The sequence below is a fragment of the Talpa europaea genome (genome assembly GCF_964194135.1).
Source record: "Talpa europaea genome assembly, chromosome: 2".
In the NCBI taxonomy this organism is placed as follows: Eukaryota; Metazoa; Chordata; class Mammalia; order Eulipotyphla; family Talpidae; genus Talpa; species Talpa europaea.
The window spans coordinates 96,422,860-96,440,868 of record NC_140068.1 but is presented as its reverse complement, the minus strand read 5'-3'; the positions used below and the strand labels follow the sequence as shown (position 1 = coordinate 96,440,868).

General features: G+C 55.7%; 1 protein-coding gene across 4 annotated transcripts in view; it reads right to left on the bottom strand.

Annotated features, from left to right (window-relative positions):
* The window catches only part of GRM4 (glutamate metabotropic receptor 4), a gene marked incomplete at its 3' end in the record, with an annotated part of 119,801 nt that overhangs the window by 26,043 nt on the left and 75,749 nt on the right, over positions 1 to 18,009 (bottom strand). For 2 of the 4 annotated variants that reach the window (XM_084228429.1, XM_084228431.1), the window contains exons 3-5: positions 9,417 to 9,552; positions 6,514 to 6,668; positions 4,282 to 4,422 (exon numbers count right to left, since the gene is read on the bottom strand). In XM_084228429.1, coding sequence (XP_084084555.1) covers positions 4,282 to 4,422; positions 6,514 to 6,668; positions 9,417 to 9,552 — 432 coding nt within the window. The remainder of the gene's footprint in view (positions 1 to 4,281; positions 4,423 to 6,513; positions 6,669 to 9,416; positions 9,553 to 18,009) is intronic. The other 2 variants (XM_084228432.1, XM_084228430.1) reach the window with 1 other exon arrangement.

The window sequence follows — 18,009 nt, the reverse complement described above, 5'->3', positions numbered from 1 at the left end:
GCAGCAGGCAGTAAATTTCTCCTATCTCCTTATAAACCAGGCCTTCCTCCACTCAGCCATCACCTGGCTGGCTGTGCTGTCAAAAAGATGGATGCCACATCTGCCTTGTTTACGGCTTTAATTCCCAAAACCTGCTCTGCAGGCTCCCAGGGAGGGGATTAGCAGGGGAGGATGGAGGCAGGCACTGCCCTCCCGTGGGCCTCGACAACTGCAGAGACGCCCGCTCAGTGACCCCCTATCTCGCTCAAGTGTGGGGCGATCCACAGGCCATATGCAGGTGCTTCCTGCAGATCCCCATCCCTTCTCCAGGAAATAGTGCAGGAGGTAGTTCTGGTGGGGACAGGGCTCCTGGGGGATGGGAGAGGCCAATAATATTTCCATTTTACAGAGGAAGAAACTGGGGCCTCAAGAGGTGCAGTGACCTTCCCAGGGCCACACAGCTAGCTAGGAACAGCACCAGGATCTATACCCAGTCTGCCAAAGCCTCATAGCTGTTACATTTGAGACAGAGTGGGTGTCCACCTATACCCCCTCCTCCCCCCTTCAGTCCAATCCTCCACCCAGCATCTGCTGCTTTTCTCTGGCCACAGAAGCGCTCATTGCCCAGCCATTTGGCAGGCTGGAGGTGCTGAGGAAGCCCCGCCTTCCAGGAGCAACTGGTGGCACTGAATCAGGCAGACACCAACGATCTAGTCTGTGCGCATGGAGAGGCCCACAGCGGGCCAAGCCCAGGCTGCCGGTGTTGGTGGAGCAGGCGTGCCAGGAGAGGTGAGTGGGAGCCAGCCTCTGGAGACGAGCGGGGGTAGATGGAGAAGGCAGAGCGTGCCTGGCTGGCTGAGTGGGTCCTGAGCTCCTGTGCTCCTCACCTCACCCAAGTCAGGGCTCACCAGAGCTTTACCTACCTCTGCCGGGGCTGCAGAAGCAACGAGAAGGACCCAGAGTGGGGCCCGGGGGCAGGGAAGGAAGTGGGAGAGGGAGGGCAATACCTCAGCTCCAGAGCCAGGCTGCCTGGGTATAAACCTGCTCTGCCAACTCCCTAGCACCATCAGGTCTTCACATTCCTTGGTGTCGCTTCTAAAAAATGGGTGCAACAGCTGAGACAAACTATACCACCCACCTCAGGATGGCACCCTCCCTTATCCTAGACCCCACAGCTGACAAAGTCCCTACCAGTAGGCTAGAGCTGTTAAATTACCCAATTGCCTAGAAATCCCATCTCTATACTCCTCTGTACCAAAGACAACCATTTTATCAGTGCCTATCATAGGCATCATTTGCCAGTCAGCCTCTCCTTACACTTTATCTCCAATCCTCACAACCCTTTGAGATGAGTGTTATCTTCCCTATTCTACAGACAAGCTTCAGAGACTCAGAGTGATTAAGCATCTAGTCCAAGGTCACACAGCAAAAAGAAGACAGGGTTGGATCCAGACCTGCGGGTGGGGCAAGCCCTGCCCCAGGTGCCTAGTCCAGAGACAGCACTCTCTGTGGGTACCACCTCAGTCCTCCTGGCCTAAGAGATTTCCCCAAGGGACTGGCTCAGCTCAATCCTGGCCCAAACCCTGGGAGGTCAGAGCCCAAGTCCCACAAAATGACCAACAGCTCCTGAGCTCCTGTGCTCCTCGCCTCACCCAAGTCAGGGCTCACCAGAGCTTTACCTGCCTCTGCTGGGGCTGCAGAAGCAGCGAGAAGGACCCAGGTTAGCTGTGAGGTGCTGTCCTTCCACCCTTCTCTGCTGCCCGGAGTACATACCAGTCTCTGCTCCTTGGCTCACCCCTTCCCTTCTGCCTGGGGTGCTGTGCTCCCTCCCACCAGTCACCTCTCCCTCTGAGCCACTGGTTCCCACACTTTGCTGCACAGTAGAACCACCTGGGGCACTTCATAAAAATCCTGGTGTTCTCTTGTCCACCTGTGTTGGTGCAGGTGCCTTTTTTTTTTGCTTTCTCCTTTTCCTAATAAACCTGCCCTTTATAAAATGTAAAAAAAATGCCCAGCTTGCACCCAGTACCAATTCAATCAGAAAGTCTGAGGGAAGAACTCAAGCATCACTGGTTTTAAAAGATCCCCAGCGAGTCAATGTGAACCAGGCTTGGGAAGTATTGTTTCTGGCCAAGATTTCAGCCCCAAATACACATAAAATCATTGGGGAGCTTTAAAAAAATCCACAGGCAGGCCCCGGCCCTGAGGTCACTTAGTGGGTCAGGGGTGGGGCCCTGGTAGCGGTTCAAAAGCTCCCAGGTGATTCTAATGCACAGCCAGGCTTGAGAGCCGCCGCTGCACGGTTCACCAGACGCCTTCATTATGGCTTCCTTCTTGTCCCGAGACACCCTCCACGCTGGCTCTTCATCAATCCCATTTCTCAGATGAGAAAGCAACAGCATGGGGAGGCCACAGAGCTCATGTGAGGGTCACAGTGAGGCTACGCTCTTCTGACTCCTGCTCCGGCCCTCCTTGCCCTGCCCGTGCTGACAGCCACCACACACCTCCCTGGGGCTGCTGGAGAGGCCCCTCTCCCAGGTTCCCTGATCAGTTAGGGAGACTGGCCCTCTAGACACCTACAGGCACTGACTGGAGCCTTGTACCAACCTGCCCCTCCCAGACCCCACGAAGCCCCTCACCCTCTGGGGCTACCACTGGACGAGGCCCCAGCCACCCATCTTGCCCCCACCTCCAGTCCCACCCCTTCCCAAGTCAGGAGAGATGACCTACATCAGGGTGACTACGCAATTCTTTCATCTCCACTTGGGCCCTTTTAGGAATCAAAGGGGAGACTCTAATTGCACTAGAAGAGGCGTGAACAGTATGTGATCACCCCCCAGGCATAGTGCGCTTGCAACTCCGCTGCTGTGATTACTGATTGCTGAAGGCAAGTGCTGTGCAGCCTTGGGCAAGTCGCTTGGCCTCTCTGACTATTCACATCCTCCTCTACAACATGGGGAGTTCCTAGAGTTGCTGTGAGGATAAAAGGAAATATCTTTAAAGTGCCTGAAAGATACTGGATGCATAATAAACAGTGGGGTTTTCTGTTATTAGCTCACCAATAACACACACACACACACACACACACACACCCCTTTTGCCTTAGATATACTGACTCAGGCACACACACAGTCAAGCACACAAGCATGAGCGAACACACACACTGCCACTTGCACCTACACATGAACTTGCCTGGGGCCTAAGTGAGTCCCGGGGGCTCTGGCCACCAGAGGGGAGCATGTTTCCCACCCACCCACCCGTGTCACCATGCTCCCTCCCTCCCCAGCCCAGTGGGCCATCTGGCTGCCAAGCATTCCGGGCACCATGTCCCTGTGGCTGGTTAAGTGGCCCTTGCTCACCCAGTCCTCTGCCCAGGCTGCACCATCCATCCCGGAGGATGTAGGAGGTAGTCTGTCACCCTTATGGAGGCACCCTCAGGTGGAGGGGTGCCCACTGTCACTGAGGCTGCTACTGTGCTGCCCAGACCAAGAGCACAAATGTATCCAAGTGCCAGATATACCAAGATGGCTACCCAGGAGGCTGAGGGCCTAAGGCTCAGATTGGGGCTGGTTTCAAATCCTGCGCTACCACCTTCCATCAGTGGGAACTTGGGCCCCTTTACTTACCTCCCTGAGCCTCCGCTTTTCTGCCTGTAAAATAGACCCATAGCCCGGTCCTCCCCTGGCTCATGCCGGGTCCTGTCCAGGACTCCGCCAAATGTAAGAGGCCCCCCTTTCAGGGACGCCCTCCTCTTTCCAATCTGTTTTTTTTTATTGGATGCCACTGCATTGTCCTTGACGTATTCCATATTTATTTATCTTGTTTATGGTTTGTCTCCCCATTAGGATAAAAACTCCAGGGGATTTTTGACTCTTTCCTGCTTCATCTACAATACCTAGAACAGGACCAGGTGTTAGCTGAGTGACTGAGGGAACCCCGCGGCGTCAGGGAAGGCTCTGTAAAGACTACTGAGCCTCAGAATAGACAGAGGGCATCTAGGGTTAGTTCGGTTCTGTGAGTCCATCCTAGGTCTGCCCAGATGAATCCCAAGGCAGCCACAGGCTGGTCAGCATCTCTGCTGAGACCCAGGTGCCCCTCCCCCACTCAGCACTGTCACCAAGGGCTTGTCCAAAAGAGCACAGCAGGGCATTCTAGGACCTTAGCCCTCCCACCCTCAAGCCTCTTGGGGTCAAATGCTATATCACCCTGGCCCTGCCTCTTTGGTCCCCAAATCCACTCCCAAGCGCTGACCCATCCCCACCCCACCTGGTCGCAGGCCCCGCCCCACGCGCAGGAGCTCACTGGTGCATTTCTTGACGTGGCTGCCCTTCTTGAGTGCATGGCGGCTCAGCTTGCAATGGAAGTTGTCCTCCCAGAACTCAGCAAACCAGATGTTGCGCCGGTTGTTGTCCAGCGTGCGGCTGGAGAAGTAGCGGTCGAAGCCTGGTGGGGAAGCAGGAGATCAGGGCCTTGAGAGCCCCCTTCCCTGCCAGCCCTCAGATCTTCCCCTCCCCCAGGCTTAGATGCTCCCCCTCTCCCCAGGGAAGATCACATCCTCTGATCCCCGGCCCAGCCAGAAAGAACAAAATGTGGGGCATTTCATTTCACTCAAAATGAAAAGAGCTGTATTAAGTCCCAGGAGAAGCATGTGTAATCTTACAACTGCTGCCTTTATGGAGAAGAACAGGATGAGCATGTTTCCACCGCCTTTTAAGCACCTAAGTGCTAATATAGGGCTGCTTTGAGAAGGAGCCACCTGGGGTTCCTAAGATTAGAGCAGAGACAGAGGCTGGAGGAGGGCACCCAAACTGGGGAGGCCCTGAACACCCTGGTTCTGAAAGGGAGATCAGACCAGAGATGGCAGATTGACCCAGGCTATCTAGCAAGAACCAGGCCCCGGATCCCCTCCCTTCAAGTCCAGAACGTTCCCACCACTAACAGACACAGGCTCCTCCGGTTCTGCCCTCAGCCAGGAGGCTCTGCCCCAGGGTGGGCAGGCTGGAGGGTGAACAGAGCCTTCTCGCTCCTTCCAGTGCCCCTTCTGCATGGACCACACTTGCATGTAATGCACACTGTTGACTGGGCACTCGGGATGGGCCTAGACATCTTGGTTGGGGGATGGGACCCCAACCAAGAGGTGAGCTATCAAAGGGTCTATTGACTGTCAGTGACTGTTGCCGTGGGGCGGGGGTGGGGGCTAGCCCACAGCAGGGTTTCTCAGCCTTGGCACTACTGACACTCAGGGTCTTAGGGTCTGATCTTCCTTTGTGTGGGGACTATCCTGTGCATTGCGGGATGCTGAGCAGCATCCCTGGCCTCCACCCACTAGATGCCACCAGCTTTCTCCACCCTGGTGACCACTGACAATGGCACACTCAGTGCCAAATGTTCCATGGTGGGTCAAAACCACCCCCCAGATGAGAACCAGTGCTCTAAAGGCTTCTCTAATATCCCGGGGGTGGGGGGGCCGGCGTAGGGGAAAGCACTTGTCACACGAGTCCTGGGCTCAGATTCCAGCTCTACCCCTGAATAGTCTCTATGGCACTCACTGCCACTCTTTGTCATTCAGCCTCTCTGAGTCTCATGCATGTACTTAATGTGGACAAAAGTGCCCCTGGGGTTGCTGGGAAGACTAAATGAGCTGTCAGTAAGGGGCCTGGCATTGTAGGTACCAACAGCCACAGTGATTGTTGCATTGTGTTTGTTACGGCTTCAGGCTGAGAGAGGTGGTGTGGGAGCTTCCTGCCTGTGCTCCCTCTGCTTCAGGGTGACTAGAGGATACCTCTCAGTGGCCTTGGGCAACAGTGTCCTTTGCTTGGGCCTAGTCTCTTCGACAGTGGAGGGGAAGATGTCTGCAGGCCTTTCCAGTTCCATCAACATTGGATTCTGTTGAACCCAGGGAGAACGGGGGGAGAGGGCCCTGGGAGCCTGCCTCCCCACACGAAGACAGTGGGGTCCTTGCCAAATCAGGCTAATGGGAACTTCATGCCTTGCTCACAGCAAGGTCCCAGCCAGACTAGTCTGTTCCTGTGCAGGGTGGAGAAGGGGTGAGAACAGAACTGGGGGTGGGGGCAAGTTGAACCTCCCCAAGTCCATCCCCACAAGGGCTACCAGACCCACGTGATTCTGCAGGAGGCCTCTGCCCCGGCCCAGTGCCCTCTTATAACCTGCTGGTAGATCCCCACCTGCTTTGGCAAAGCACCCCTCCAGATGCAGTGTGAAGGGATGAGGCTATCTGGGATGAAGGAGCATCCCTGATAAATAAGCCTCCTGTCTGGTCATATATCTGTCACACCCAGATACATCTGAGGAGGGATTCTTGTAGATTAAATTCTGCTGGGTAGAGTGTGGTCAGAAAGGCCCCCCCAAGCCAGAATAAAGAGAGGCTGTGGGCAGGCAGAGGAAGACGGGGTATGGGCAGGGAAGGAGTGGGGTGGAAGAGCCCTTGGAGGAGGGGAGCAAGAAGCAGGAACAGTGGGGGATGACACTGACAGTGCTGAAGGTGGGTGTGCTGTCAGGGCCTGCCGGGCCTACCTCGCACGGACATCCTCTTGGGGAGGATGGTGACAGCTCCCTCAGCCACCTCCTCCAGGTGCAGTACCGGCGCGCTCTTGGAGCCCCAGCTGTCGGAGCCCATCCAGAAGAAGTGGCCTGTCTGGTTGGCCTTCCGTGCCGCCTCCAGCACACGCCTGCGGGAACACACGCCACCCAGCCCGGCCGTGTCTGCCCACGCCATTGCCCCGCCCAGCCACCCCTGCCCATGCGCCCAGGCCCACCCAGGCCCACACCTGTCCCCCTCACAGCCCATGCTGGTACCCTGCCCACTGGACCCATGCCTGCCCAGAGGCCCACAGCGCCCCTCTCACCATAACCTCAGCCTCTGCCTCTCTCTGGACATCCCTGCTCACAGACCCAGTGTGCTCCCCAAGCCCCTCCCCAAGCCCCTCCTGTCCCCTAGGGCCACATCTGTCTCTGCAAAGAGCACATCTGCTTCCCTAGGCCTGCACCTGTCCCAGATCTGACTACACCTGCCCAGCCCTTCCTCTCAGGTTCCTACACACTGGCCCTAACCCCAACCCACATCCCTTGGCCCCTTGTCACATTTACTTGCGTGCGCACGCGCACACACACACACACACACATGCACATATGCTGATGCACACACTCCAACACCCTTCTATAGCTTATCCCTTGCACTTGCTGCTTCCTTCCTGCACTGCTCTCTCCACCCTCCCCCTTCTGTGCCAAATGTCTGGGTCTTTCAAAGAACTGTTCTCTGCGCCCTCCCAGGTGAGGACAAGGGTGTGGGGCGCCCAGTTCCTATGACAACGATGGTCTTAATGAAATCAGGTTCCAAGAGCCCAACACAGGAAGAAGCTCACAGGAGGTGCTCAGTCAATGCTCAGTGGCCTCAAAGGCATCTTCTAGAAAGTAGAATCCCCCCAACCCAACTGCTTCCTCAGGGAGAAACTGAAGCATGGAGGAGACAGGCAACCTGGTCAAGATCACACAGCGAGTGAGAGAGTGGGGTACTAGCAGCTGGCCAGGCCCTTCCCAGGGCAAGGCTGGGAGGCCAGGACAAGACTCCAGGGTCATGGGGTTGGCAGCTGGGCCTGTGTGCTCAGCTAGGGCAGGGCTGCCTAGGGCTGCCAGAGCCTGCACCTTCCCTCTCCCATCCCCTCCTGACTCTCGACAACCTCGGACCCCAAACCTGCTACAGCCTCCCACAAAGGACACACTAATGGTCAGCGAGACCGCTCTCAGAACCCACAGTCACAGTCCTATTAATACCTGCTTGCATCCGGCCAGCCAGATGACCAGTGCTCCCCCCCCCCCCCCCGTCCCTGCAAAGTCACCTGCGTTTATTTTTACTTCTGTTTGTTTCTGGAGATGCATGTGGATTTCCAGAAATGCGCCCGCCTCCCTCCACACTTCCTGCAGTCCTCCCCCTTACCCCAGGTGCCTCTTCACTGAGACACCCGGCCCAGCACCTTCATCCTCTCGTTCCAGCATGGGGTGCCGCGGAGCTGAGGCCAGGAGTGGGTACATATCTGGCAGGTGTGGCACCAGAGTAATGAGGGGTTTGGGAAAGGAGTCAGGGAGCAGGGGCTGGTGTCCTAAGTGAGGAAAGAGCTTAGAAGGGCCCCTCTCATCCCCAGAGTTGGCTGATCTGTGGGCAATAGGTATGTTCTATCCTGAGCCAAACCTGTAAGCTTTGAAGGGTTCAGGAGCAGCTTCTGTGCTCAGCGTGGAGTCAGACAGGACTCCCCCTACCTGGCCTTTCACTGCATGAAGCACCCCTATTAGAGATGGTCCCTTTGCTTTTGAGCCCTTAATGATCTTCCAGAGCTTCCCCCTCCGTCCTGCAGGGTCCTGGCAATGTGTCCTGGGGTGGAGGGGGGGGTGATCTGTTTTGCTGCAACTCAGGAGTCCAAGATGGGGTCTTTACCAAGTGGGAAAAGCTGTGGACAAGAAGGGGACTCAGGGTGGACACAGGTTGACAATGGGGGAGGAGCAGGTGAGGTGGGGGGCAGAAAGACAGCCCAGCTGGGCCGTGAATAGGGGCAGCCTCAGGGCACAGGGATTCTGACAGCTCAGGCCTGCTACCTGAGGGAGGCCCACACCCTGTTCCGCAAATGCAGACATGCCTTTCACACCAAACTGTGTGAGGGCCATGTCTCCCCTCAGACTGGGGAATCTCAGACTGAGCCCATCTTGGCCTTGACATCTAGTCTCTGGTAGGTGATAGGTTGCGAAAAGGCAGGAAGAAGATTAAGGGATAATCAAGTGCTCTTTTAACCTAAGTTTCTGACTCAGGATGCAGGGCAGACATGCAGAGAGGCTGTCAGGGCTTCTTCCAGCTGCTCAGTCCTGGCCCCTGAGTTCACCTGTTCCCACTCAGCAGATGTGAAGACTGAGGCCAAGGAGGGGCGAGAATGCCCACAGTGAGTGTGTGCCCAAGCCAGGACTGAACCACCAGGCTTCTCCCCACCACTGAACTCACCACAGGAAGGAGGGAGGGGCTGAGCCAGCTGGCATGCGAGGGCAACTGCTCCCTGCCAGACTCAGCTCTCAGTGCTCTCTGCACATTCCTGCACTCGGTCCTCAAATAACCCCATTAACCCATAACCATTAGCCCATAACTTTTTTTTTAGCAGAAAAGAGGCCCAGGGAGGTTGAAAAACTTGCCTAAGATCACACAGCTCGTAGGAGGGAGAGCAAGATTAGAACCTAGGGGCTCTGGTTGCTAGTCCACGGCCTTAGTCCCTCTGTTAGAATACCTGCTTACCATCCGGGTTGGTAGAATAGATGTAGGAAACAGATGAGGGATAGGAAAGGGAACCTCATGCCATTCACCCACCTCACCTCTCTAGAACCCAGGGTGGGGTCGCCCATGCCTGATTCCCAGCCCCCATCGCACCACCGCCTGCCCTCACCTGATGTCATCCTCATTGGCAAAGATGATGACACCCCTGGCATTGGAGGTCTCCAGGAGGCGCCGGATGATCTTGTCGAACTCCCCAGGCTTGGGTTCTCGTGGTATCTTCACCGACTGGGCGATGCACACGCCCCCTGTGGAAGGGCTCGGTCAGCCTGGGCTGGGCAGGGAAGCACCAGTCGCTGTGCAGTCAGAACAGCCTCAGTGCACGTTTTGGCTCCACCACTCACCAGTCGTATGACCATAGACATATCCTTTAATTGCTCTGTGCCTCAGTTTCCCCATATATAACAGGCTGCTAGCAAGAAGCAATACAGCATTGTGCTCAGAACCTGACTCAAATCTCAGCTCTGCTACTTACTGCTGTGTGATCCAGGGCCAGTTGCTGAAACTCACCGTGCCTCAAATACATCATCTATAAAGCGCAGCTCATACTACCTACTTCATGTGGTTGGTTAACGTTAGTGCACACGAACACGTTAGTATCTGGCACACAGTGTTTAGCAAACACTGGCTGGTTCCACTGTAACCGCCTTGTAAAGTTTTTTGGAGGGAAAAAATCTGAAAATGAGAGCAAATTGCCCATCCTGGGCTATTTGTACCTTCCACACCCCCATTCATTCACACCTCCTAGGGCTCCTGTCCAGGCCCTGGGCTCATCAACACCCCCGTGGGGAACAGAGCACCAGGCTGCCCCCCACCATTGGCACTTCTAGGGCTGTAACCCAAACCCAGCCACATTGTCCTGCAGGTCCCCCAGGCCCCTCAGTGTGCAGGCTCTCTAGCTCCCACCAGACACCCCCACACCCACCCCATTGTATTGGTGATCAGATTCCCAGCAGGCAGCTGAGCCGGGAAAGCCATTCTGACAGCAGGCTTTGGTGGAGGGCCCACTGCCTGCCTGGCTGGTGCTGGGACAGGGCAGAGACCAGGGCCTGCCTGACTCTCAAGCTCGGGCTCCTACAGAAAGCGTAGCCCCCAGGGCTGTAGGAAGACTGTGGGAGCCTCCAGGATGTGGAGTCCATAGCCCAGAGCTGGGGTTCACACCCAGCGGGTAGCTCAGACACCTCAGGGCCCTCTCACTTCTCCCAGCCATTTCTCAGCCTCAGCCATGTCCCTCCAGTGCCAGCCAGGGACAGTGTCACTCACATACCTGACCTCCTGGGGCAAAAGCATTGTGGACCGCTGCTTCTGTGATGACCCACATATGGCACATGAGGAAAGTGAGGCTCAGAGTAGATTAATTGCTTGCCCCAAGCCACACAGTTTCCTGCCCTAGTGAGGTACAGAGAAGCAAGACTCCAGGAAGTAAGCCCCTGGTGACAGAGTCAGGGAACAGCTGATGCAAAAGCATGCTGGATTATTCTTAAATCAAACCAGATGCTTTCCCTATATCGGCACCTTCCTCTGCATCCCACCTAAGGCTCTCGGTCCAGTCCACCCCCCACAGAATCTTGTGGGGGCCCAGCCAATGCCTCAAACCGGGCACCTTGTCTGGGCACCTGGCTGCCACTCCTGGGCACACCTCAGCCTCCAAATGGCCTCTGCTTCAAGCCAGGACTGCCTCAGTCTCCCACACAGACTCCATGCACTCTGAGGGGGGGTGGCTGGGGCTGCATGGGGTTCACCATTCAAGGGGATGCTACCTAAATACCAGGCCGACAGGAAAAGGTGCCAACACCCAGCTCCATGGGAGGAGGTGCATCTACCTACAGGCAGGGAAGTGGCAAGCATGGAAGGCTGCCCAAAAGAGGTGACACTCAGTGGAGCCTCAGAGGGAGAAGGTGTAAGAACCAAAGGGTGGGGCTCTTGGGGAGAACAAGATATGCTCGCTAGAAGGGAACTACGGGCCTGGGGTTACATGACATGTACCCCTTCACACACCTATCCCCAGGCATTGCACTCCTCGTTTTCTGCAGCAGGCAAGGCAGCCATGGCCCTCTGCCCCCCACCCTGCCTCCCTTACTTTCTGCCCTTCCAGGTAGACCAAGTATCTCAGGACTCTCCTAAGGTCCCCAAAGTAGTCCCAAGTGCCAAGAAGAGCATGGCACGGGGAGCTTATGGGGGAGAGAACAAAGGAGGGAAGGACGAGGGTCCTTGAGCAGGACTGGGGCCCCCTCCAGTTCTGGGGCACAGAGAGCCGGGGAGAGCCAGTCTGCAGCCCACAGCACTGGGCCTGCACTAATGGCGGCCAGGAGACACTCGGCTCCCAGCTAAGCCCTCCATATGGTTCCTTTCCAGTCAGAAAGTGGGCCAATTGCAAGCTTCTCCCCCCATATGGGGAGACAGATGGACAAGAGGAGGAAGCTGGATGAGGGTGTGGGGGGTGAGGAGGAGCCACCTGGTCCAGGAGGGAGGAGGGACCAGAGGGCAGAGGGGAGGGAGGCAGGGGGTGCGAGTTAATGGTTCTCAGACAGGGAGAAGCTTGGGTTAAGTACCATTGGTGAGTGACGCTCCCTACGAGATCCTTGGGGTGGGCTCACCCCACTGCCCAGGGCCTAGCTCAGGCTTCATTTTGCTGGGAAAGAAGAATGTGGTGACCACAGCTCTGTTGGCTGGAATGTGAGAGAGTCACAAGGCACTTGAGGGCGAGCATGGTCTGTGCAGGGTATGATAATCTTGCAGCCACCGGAGAGTGAGGGGACTGAGAGGACTCTGGGGACTTTCTGGAAAGCTCAATAACACTAGTAACACAGATGGAGCGTGTAAAGTTTATTGAATATTATTCTCCAAATAACATGGATTCACGCCTCTGAGGTTGGCACCACCAGCACATCTCTAATATGTAGATGAGCAAACTGAGGCCCAGAGAGGTTGAATGGCTTCCTAAAGGTCACACAGATAGTTAGGGTCAGGGCAGAGCAGGGGTTTGAACACAGACTGGCTCCTGCCACCACTCCTTTAGTCCTATGTCCATAACCGAGGGGCAGGGGCCGTGGAGTCAAGGGACGGGGGGAGGGGAGGGGGGCGCAAGTCACACACCGAAACCACCAGCCCGCCTGTGTTCAGTTTCCGTGGCTGCAGCTCCATCACCGTAGGGCCCAGCACTCTCCCGGGACACCTTCTTCCAACCTCTCTGCTAGAGAGGGGGCTTTCCTCCCATCCACCAATCTCTCTCAGTGAATAAGAGCCCATGAGTCCATATTGATGGTAAATACAATCAAATCAAACCCGGGTAGCAAGGAGCAAGCCTACTCCCTGTCTTGGAGGGGCAAGTTGGACCCTCCACCTCCTCCAGGCTCGAGGACCAGCATCATAAGAAGGGAGGGGGCACGGAAGAGTCTTGGGTTCCCCCTGGTCCCCTAGACACTCCTGGATCCCCCCTTGGTGAACCCTTTACTACACACCCCAGCCACCCCATTCCCTGGACAGCACCCAGCTGCTGCGTGCCAGCAGCAAGCTCTGGCCAAGCTGGCCGAGCTATCGCCTCTGATTGCAGAGCCAGAGGCAGGAGGCCACAGCCACATGCCAAGAACATCTGAGCACATGGGGGCTTTAGGGGCCTCAGAGACCTCCTGGCCCACTTACGACTGAGATCGAGGAGACTGAGGCCAGAGGGGTAGAGTCTACCCAGGGGCACACAGTGGCTGGAGTAATGCCCACTCTGGATGAGGCTCTCACCACTGTAGCAGAGGTTTAGGATGCAGACCAGCCCTCTCAGTTATTCTGGGTAAGCAGAGTTGCCCCAACCAAACCCGGGAGTGAATAGAAGGCAGCCCCACACCTCCCTAGGCACCTACCTTTCCCAGCTCCCCATCTCCCACCCCAGCCCTCAGCCTGGTCCTACTGGGAATGCCCAGCCTAATCCCAACCCCTGATCCCCACGCCCATCCTTCACACCCCTCCTCCCACGTCTAGCTTAGGCAGCCCTAATTTCACCTTCCCCTCACCCTGCTCTCCCACCCATCAAAACAGACTCATCCTCATCCCATCCCTCAGGCCCCGCCTCTGTGAGGACAGTGATAGAGAAGAGTCCATGAGGATGTTCTGGAGACCACGTGGTAGTGTCTAGCAAAGCTGAGATGCCACGTCTACAGGCCAGCGTGGCCCCTTGTACATCCCTTCCCAGGAAACCCGCACATGGGTGAGAAACCTAAACACACTTCCACTGCAGCACTGTTTGAAACAGCAAAAAATGGAAACAATATAAATATTTTACAACAGAAGAATAGACTGTGGTGTTTGTGTAATGGAATATTATATAGTTAAGATTAATAAAATAACACTCATTACTCAACACAACAAAATCCTAGAAAACCTAAATTGACTGAATATGCAAACTGCACCATGATCTGTCCCACTCGTGTAGATATTGAAGACCACATATGGTGAGATTTATGACTTAAGGATACACATATATGTGAGCAAGAGCTGCCTGAAGGCAGACTTTACCTGTTGTATTCATTTTCAGTCTCCCCAAAACCTCAAATAATGCCTGGTATATAGTAGGTGCTCAATAAATGCTTGCCGAATGACTAAACAAGGACAGGAAGGGGTCCCATTAACTTTAGAGCCATGGTTATCTTGGGGAGGTAAGGAGAGGAACAAGAAATGAGTGGGGCCCCACAGTAGGGGGTGGAGGTCAGGAGGTTGGGGGGCTACTGGGTAATCCATATTTTATTTCTTTCAAAAATAATCAAAAGTAAATAGGGCAAAATGTAAATGCTTGGTACATCTGGACCGAAGACTCCAGACCAGACAAGACATTCAGTGGTGTCAAGTTCACAAGTGACAGTGGTGATCCCGTCCTCAAGTGTGTGCCTGAGGAGGTCACTCCTGGACACACCCAGCCTTCTTTTGTTCATTTGGGGCCACACGCCCACATAAGGCCCCACATCCACAGTGCACTGGAGAGAAGGCATGTGGGGAGCCCACCTGGGGCTGCCCCTCTCTGCCCTCCCCTGCTGGGAGCTGGAACCCCATCCTATGCCCAGGCTCCAGGCACCTGCCCTGACTTGACCGTGACACAGAGACTCCACTGCTGAAACTTGATGTGGGTTTTCTGTTATCTTTTGTGGTCTCTATACCCTTTCCATTTGCGGTCTTGTGACCTCTCCCTGTATCCCCAGTCCAGCCAACGTATCCATGTCAGTGTCTCCAACTGTGCTCACCCAAGGCAGGACCAGGTCTCCGTGTTTGTTCACTCATTCATTCATCCATTCATTCATTTGAGAAGCACCCTGCTCAGTTTCTGGCACAATTGATCCTTAAGAAATAATAGCTAGTAAGACCCCTTCCTCAAGAGCATCCAGTCTGGCTGGGTGAGCAAGACCAGAGGGAGAGCACAATCACCCCGAGAAGACAGAGGACAGCACTGCTGGCCAGCAGAAGTACGCGGGTGGCAGAGGTGGTCCTCAGGGAGCCAGGACCCAAGCACACTCCCCAAGACTCATTCATTCCACCACTGCCTTTCCTGAGCACCTACTGTATGCCCAGGATGGCTCAGATGCTGGGATGCAGCCAGGAGGACGGAGCAGCTCCTCCCATGCAGCCGACACAGCAGACGACAGTGACCATCACCATCTGACAGCCAGGGCAGAGGAGGAACAGCAGGGTGAGGAGGAGGAACAGCAGGGTGAGGAGGAGGAGGGAGGTCGGGGCTGCATCCCCTCCCTCCACCCATTCTGTCTAGGATGGGAGGCTCAGACCAGACCACACAGCTCTGATGTTTCCCTCAGAGCTGCTGCCCTGCAGAGAGCCACAGGCTGAAAACACTTTTGACTCGTGAATCCCACCGTCAAGTGAGGCTCACTGCTGGGCCAGCCAGGTGGTTCTGTGCCCCACGGCCTAGAGTATCTGATCCTGGCCGCCCTCAGCACAGATGACGTGGGGAACTTTGAGGGCACAGACACTAAGGGACACTGAGGGAGAGTCTGTTTCCTGCCAGGTTTCCCGTCTGGAGGTGTCTCCTAACACACCCAATGGATTTAGGTGGGCCCATGCAACAGTGCACCAGCACTTAGGTTCCTTGTCCCCCCAGCTCCCACCTGTCCCCCCAGATAGCTCTCCCCACTCCACTTATCCTTCCCACCTTTCTGCAAACCACCCCTCCAAGCATCCTCTGATCCCCTGCCTTCATGGGGCCCCCACCTGCCTGCCCACTCTGGCAAGCAGAAAGGCAAGGTCTCCCAACAGAACAATCTGCTTTTGCCCACCCCCACCCCCATGAGGGGTGCAGTGGGGAACCTGGGCTCCCTATTTCTCTTCTGAGCTCTCAGCCACATGATCCAGACTTGGGCATCTACCTCGCCCTCCTTCTTTTATTTTCTCTCACTCACCACAAGATCTACCTTGCCAGGCCCTGAGGCAAGCCCAGAAGGAGCTAAGCGGTCAGGTCATCCTGTAAGCAGTGGGGTGGGCAGAGAATGGGCTGCCCCACTGGGTCAAGTGACAAGGATGAAAGGACTGTGTCCACCCCCTCTTGCTCCAGAGCCCAGGAAATCAGTGTGATGCAGGCTGCTGGTTCTGCCTAAGCAGCACCCCAGGCTCTGGGCTGCAGACTGCAGAGGAGAAAAGTCCTTCTCGGGAGCATCGAGACATTTCCCTGCAGCTGAGCCACGCAGGCGCGAGGGCGGTCCTCTCTCAGCCCCAGCAAGCAGCTGCAGCTCCAGCTCCAGGAGGCCAGCAGACTTGGGCTCCTCTCCTCTCCTCCTCTTTCTTTCTTTCTTTTTTTTTTCCTTTAGTCATTTTAAATTTAAAAAGGAAGAAAAAACAATGAAAACACAAATCCTAGGAAATCAAGTGGAAAAATCTACATTACGGCAAAATGTGAAGGCAGCAAATTGCATCGTGGAAAGAAAGAGGAGGGAGTTCACAACCCAAGGGGCGTCTCCCAGGTTCCCCTAGGTTTGGGGCAGAGAGGGAGGTGAAGGGAAGATATGGGGAGGCTGGGTGTCACTCTGGACCGTATGATCCCCCTTTACCCCATCCTTCCCCATGCCACCCGCTCCCCCCACCCCAGACAGATACTGGAGATTCTTTCTCCTGATCCTTCCCTCCACTCCTCCCAATTCAAAAGCCAGGCCTCTTGGGCCTCCCCTGGTGGCACAGGCTGTTGGGCGCAGCCTCTGCAGCGCTGGTTCAATCCCAGCTGGCCAGCGAGGGTCCCACATGTCTCAGCAGACAGACCTCTCCTGTCTCGCCCGCTGCTCCCCTCAGCAGTGTATTTCGTCAGTCTGCCTGTTCTGCTCCCTGCTCTGTCTCAGGTGAATCCTGTCACCCTCCCGTGCATCTGGCCTGTACCCTGGTAAAGAAAGAAAGAAAAGAAAGAGAGAGAGAGAGAGAGAGAGAGAGAGAGAGAGAGAGAGAGAGAGAGAGAGAGAGAGAGAAAGAAGCCAGGCCTCTTCCCCAAATACTCTCTCAGGAAACAACAACTCAGAGGGGCTAGTGACTAATAAGGAGCTATATTTGTTTTCAACTCAGGATGAAAACTTTGCCTAAATAAATGGCACTATCTTAGTGGATCCCAGGCCACAAAACTGTGGCCAGAGGGTGTTCTGAGGTAGGGAAGATGCCAGGTCCCCAGCAAATGCCTCTTCCCAGCAGCTGTTCCAGGGTGAGCAGGGAGGGCAGTGAGGGGTGGGCCCCGCCTCCAGGCAGCTCTGGATCCAGTGGCATCTAGGGATCCACAGAGGACTTGAAGCCTCTTTGGGGCCAGCTCAGGCCAGTTTCACGGCCACTACCTCTGCTCCTGGCCTACTTGCCCTTGTCCAGTGTCCACAAATCCATGATACAATGCTCCTTGCGTACAGCCCTCAGTGGTACCGTGTGTGTGTGTGTGTGTGTGTGTGTGTGTGAAAGAGAGAGACAGAGACAGAGGCATCTCCTCAGGCCCACAACATCCAGCCTTCCCCCGTCCAGAATCCGCCATCTAACACCTGCTCCCACATGCGCCACTGCAGAGGCTTCTCCCTCGGCCAGAATGCCCCTGCCTGGCACTGAGCAGTGACCCTCTGGCTTCCCCCTGCAGCCCTTCCTTACTGGGCCTGAGTTATCTCCGGGGGTCTGTCTGTCCCTGAGGACCTACCCGGACCCAGCATGCCTGCTGTGCCCACTCAAAACAGACAGCAACCTGGGTTGCTGGGTAAGTGAGCCACTGAGCACCAGCTGACCAGGGCAGGAGGAGTAGCTTGACAGGAGCTGCCAACATGGGCTCAGGGCAGGAGATCTGTAGGAACCCCCGGGCGTCTGCACCTGTTCAAGCCCTCCCACCTCCCCCAGGAGCCTCCCTGCCTCCCCTCAGAGCCACCACCTACATGTCGGCAGGTCTGTATGCTCAGGTGGGCGCTTCCTTCATGCTAGACAATCCACACACAGCAGCTGCCCCATGGGACTTGCCTGAGCTCCAAGCACATTCATGGTCTGGGCATCGTCCTATTCTCTACCTAGATGAAAATTCTTTGCTATAAATGCTTGGGAAACACATGTGCAAAAGAACAAGTGAAGGAAAGTAAAGATAGCTATGCAAATTGGGGGCACCCCAAGGGCCTGGGGCCTGACGACAGCTAGACCAGCAGAGAAAGGTGTGAAGTAGAGTATTCACGCTTCCTGCTAGAGCCAGGGGCCTCCACCCACAGGGGGCGGTGGGCCCA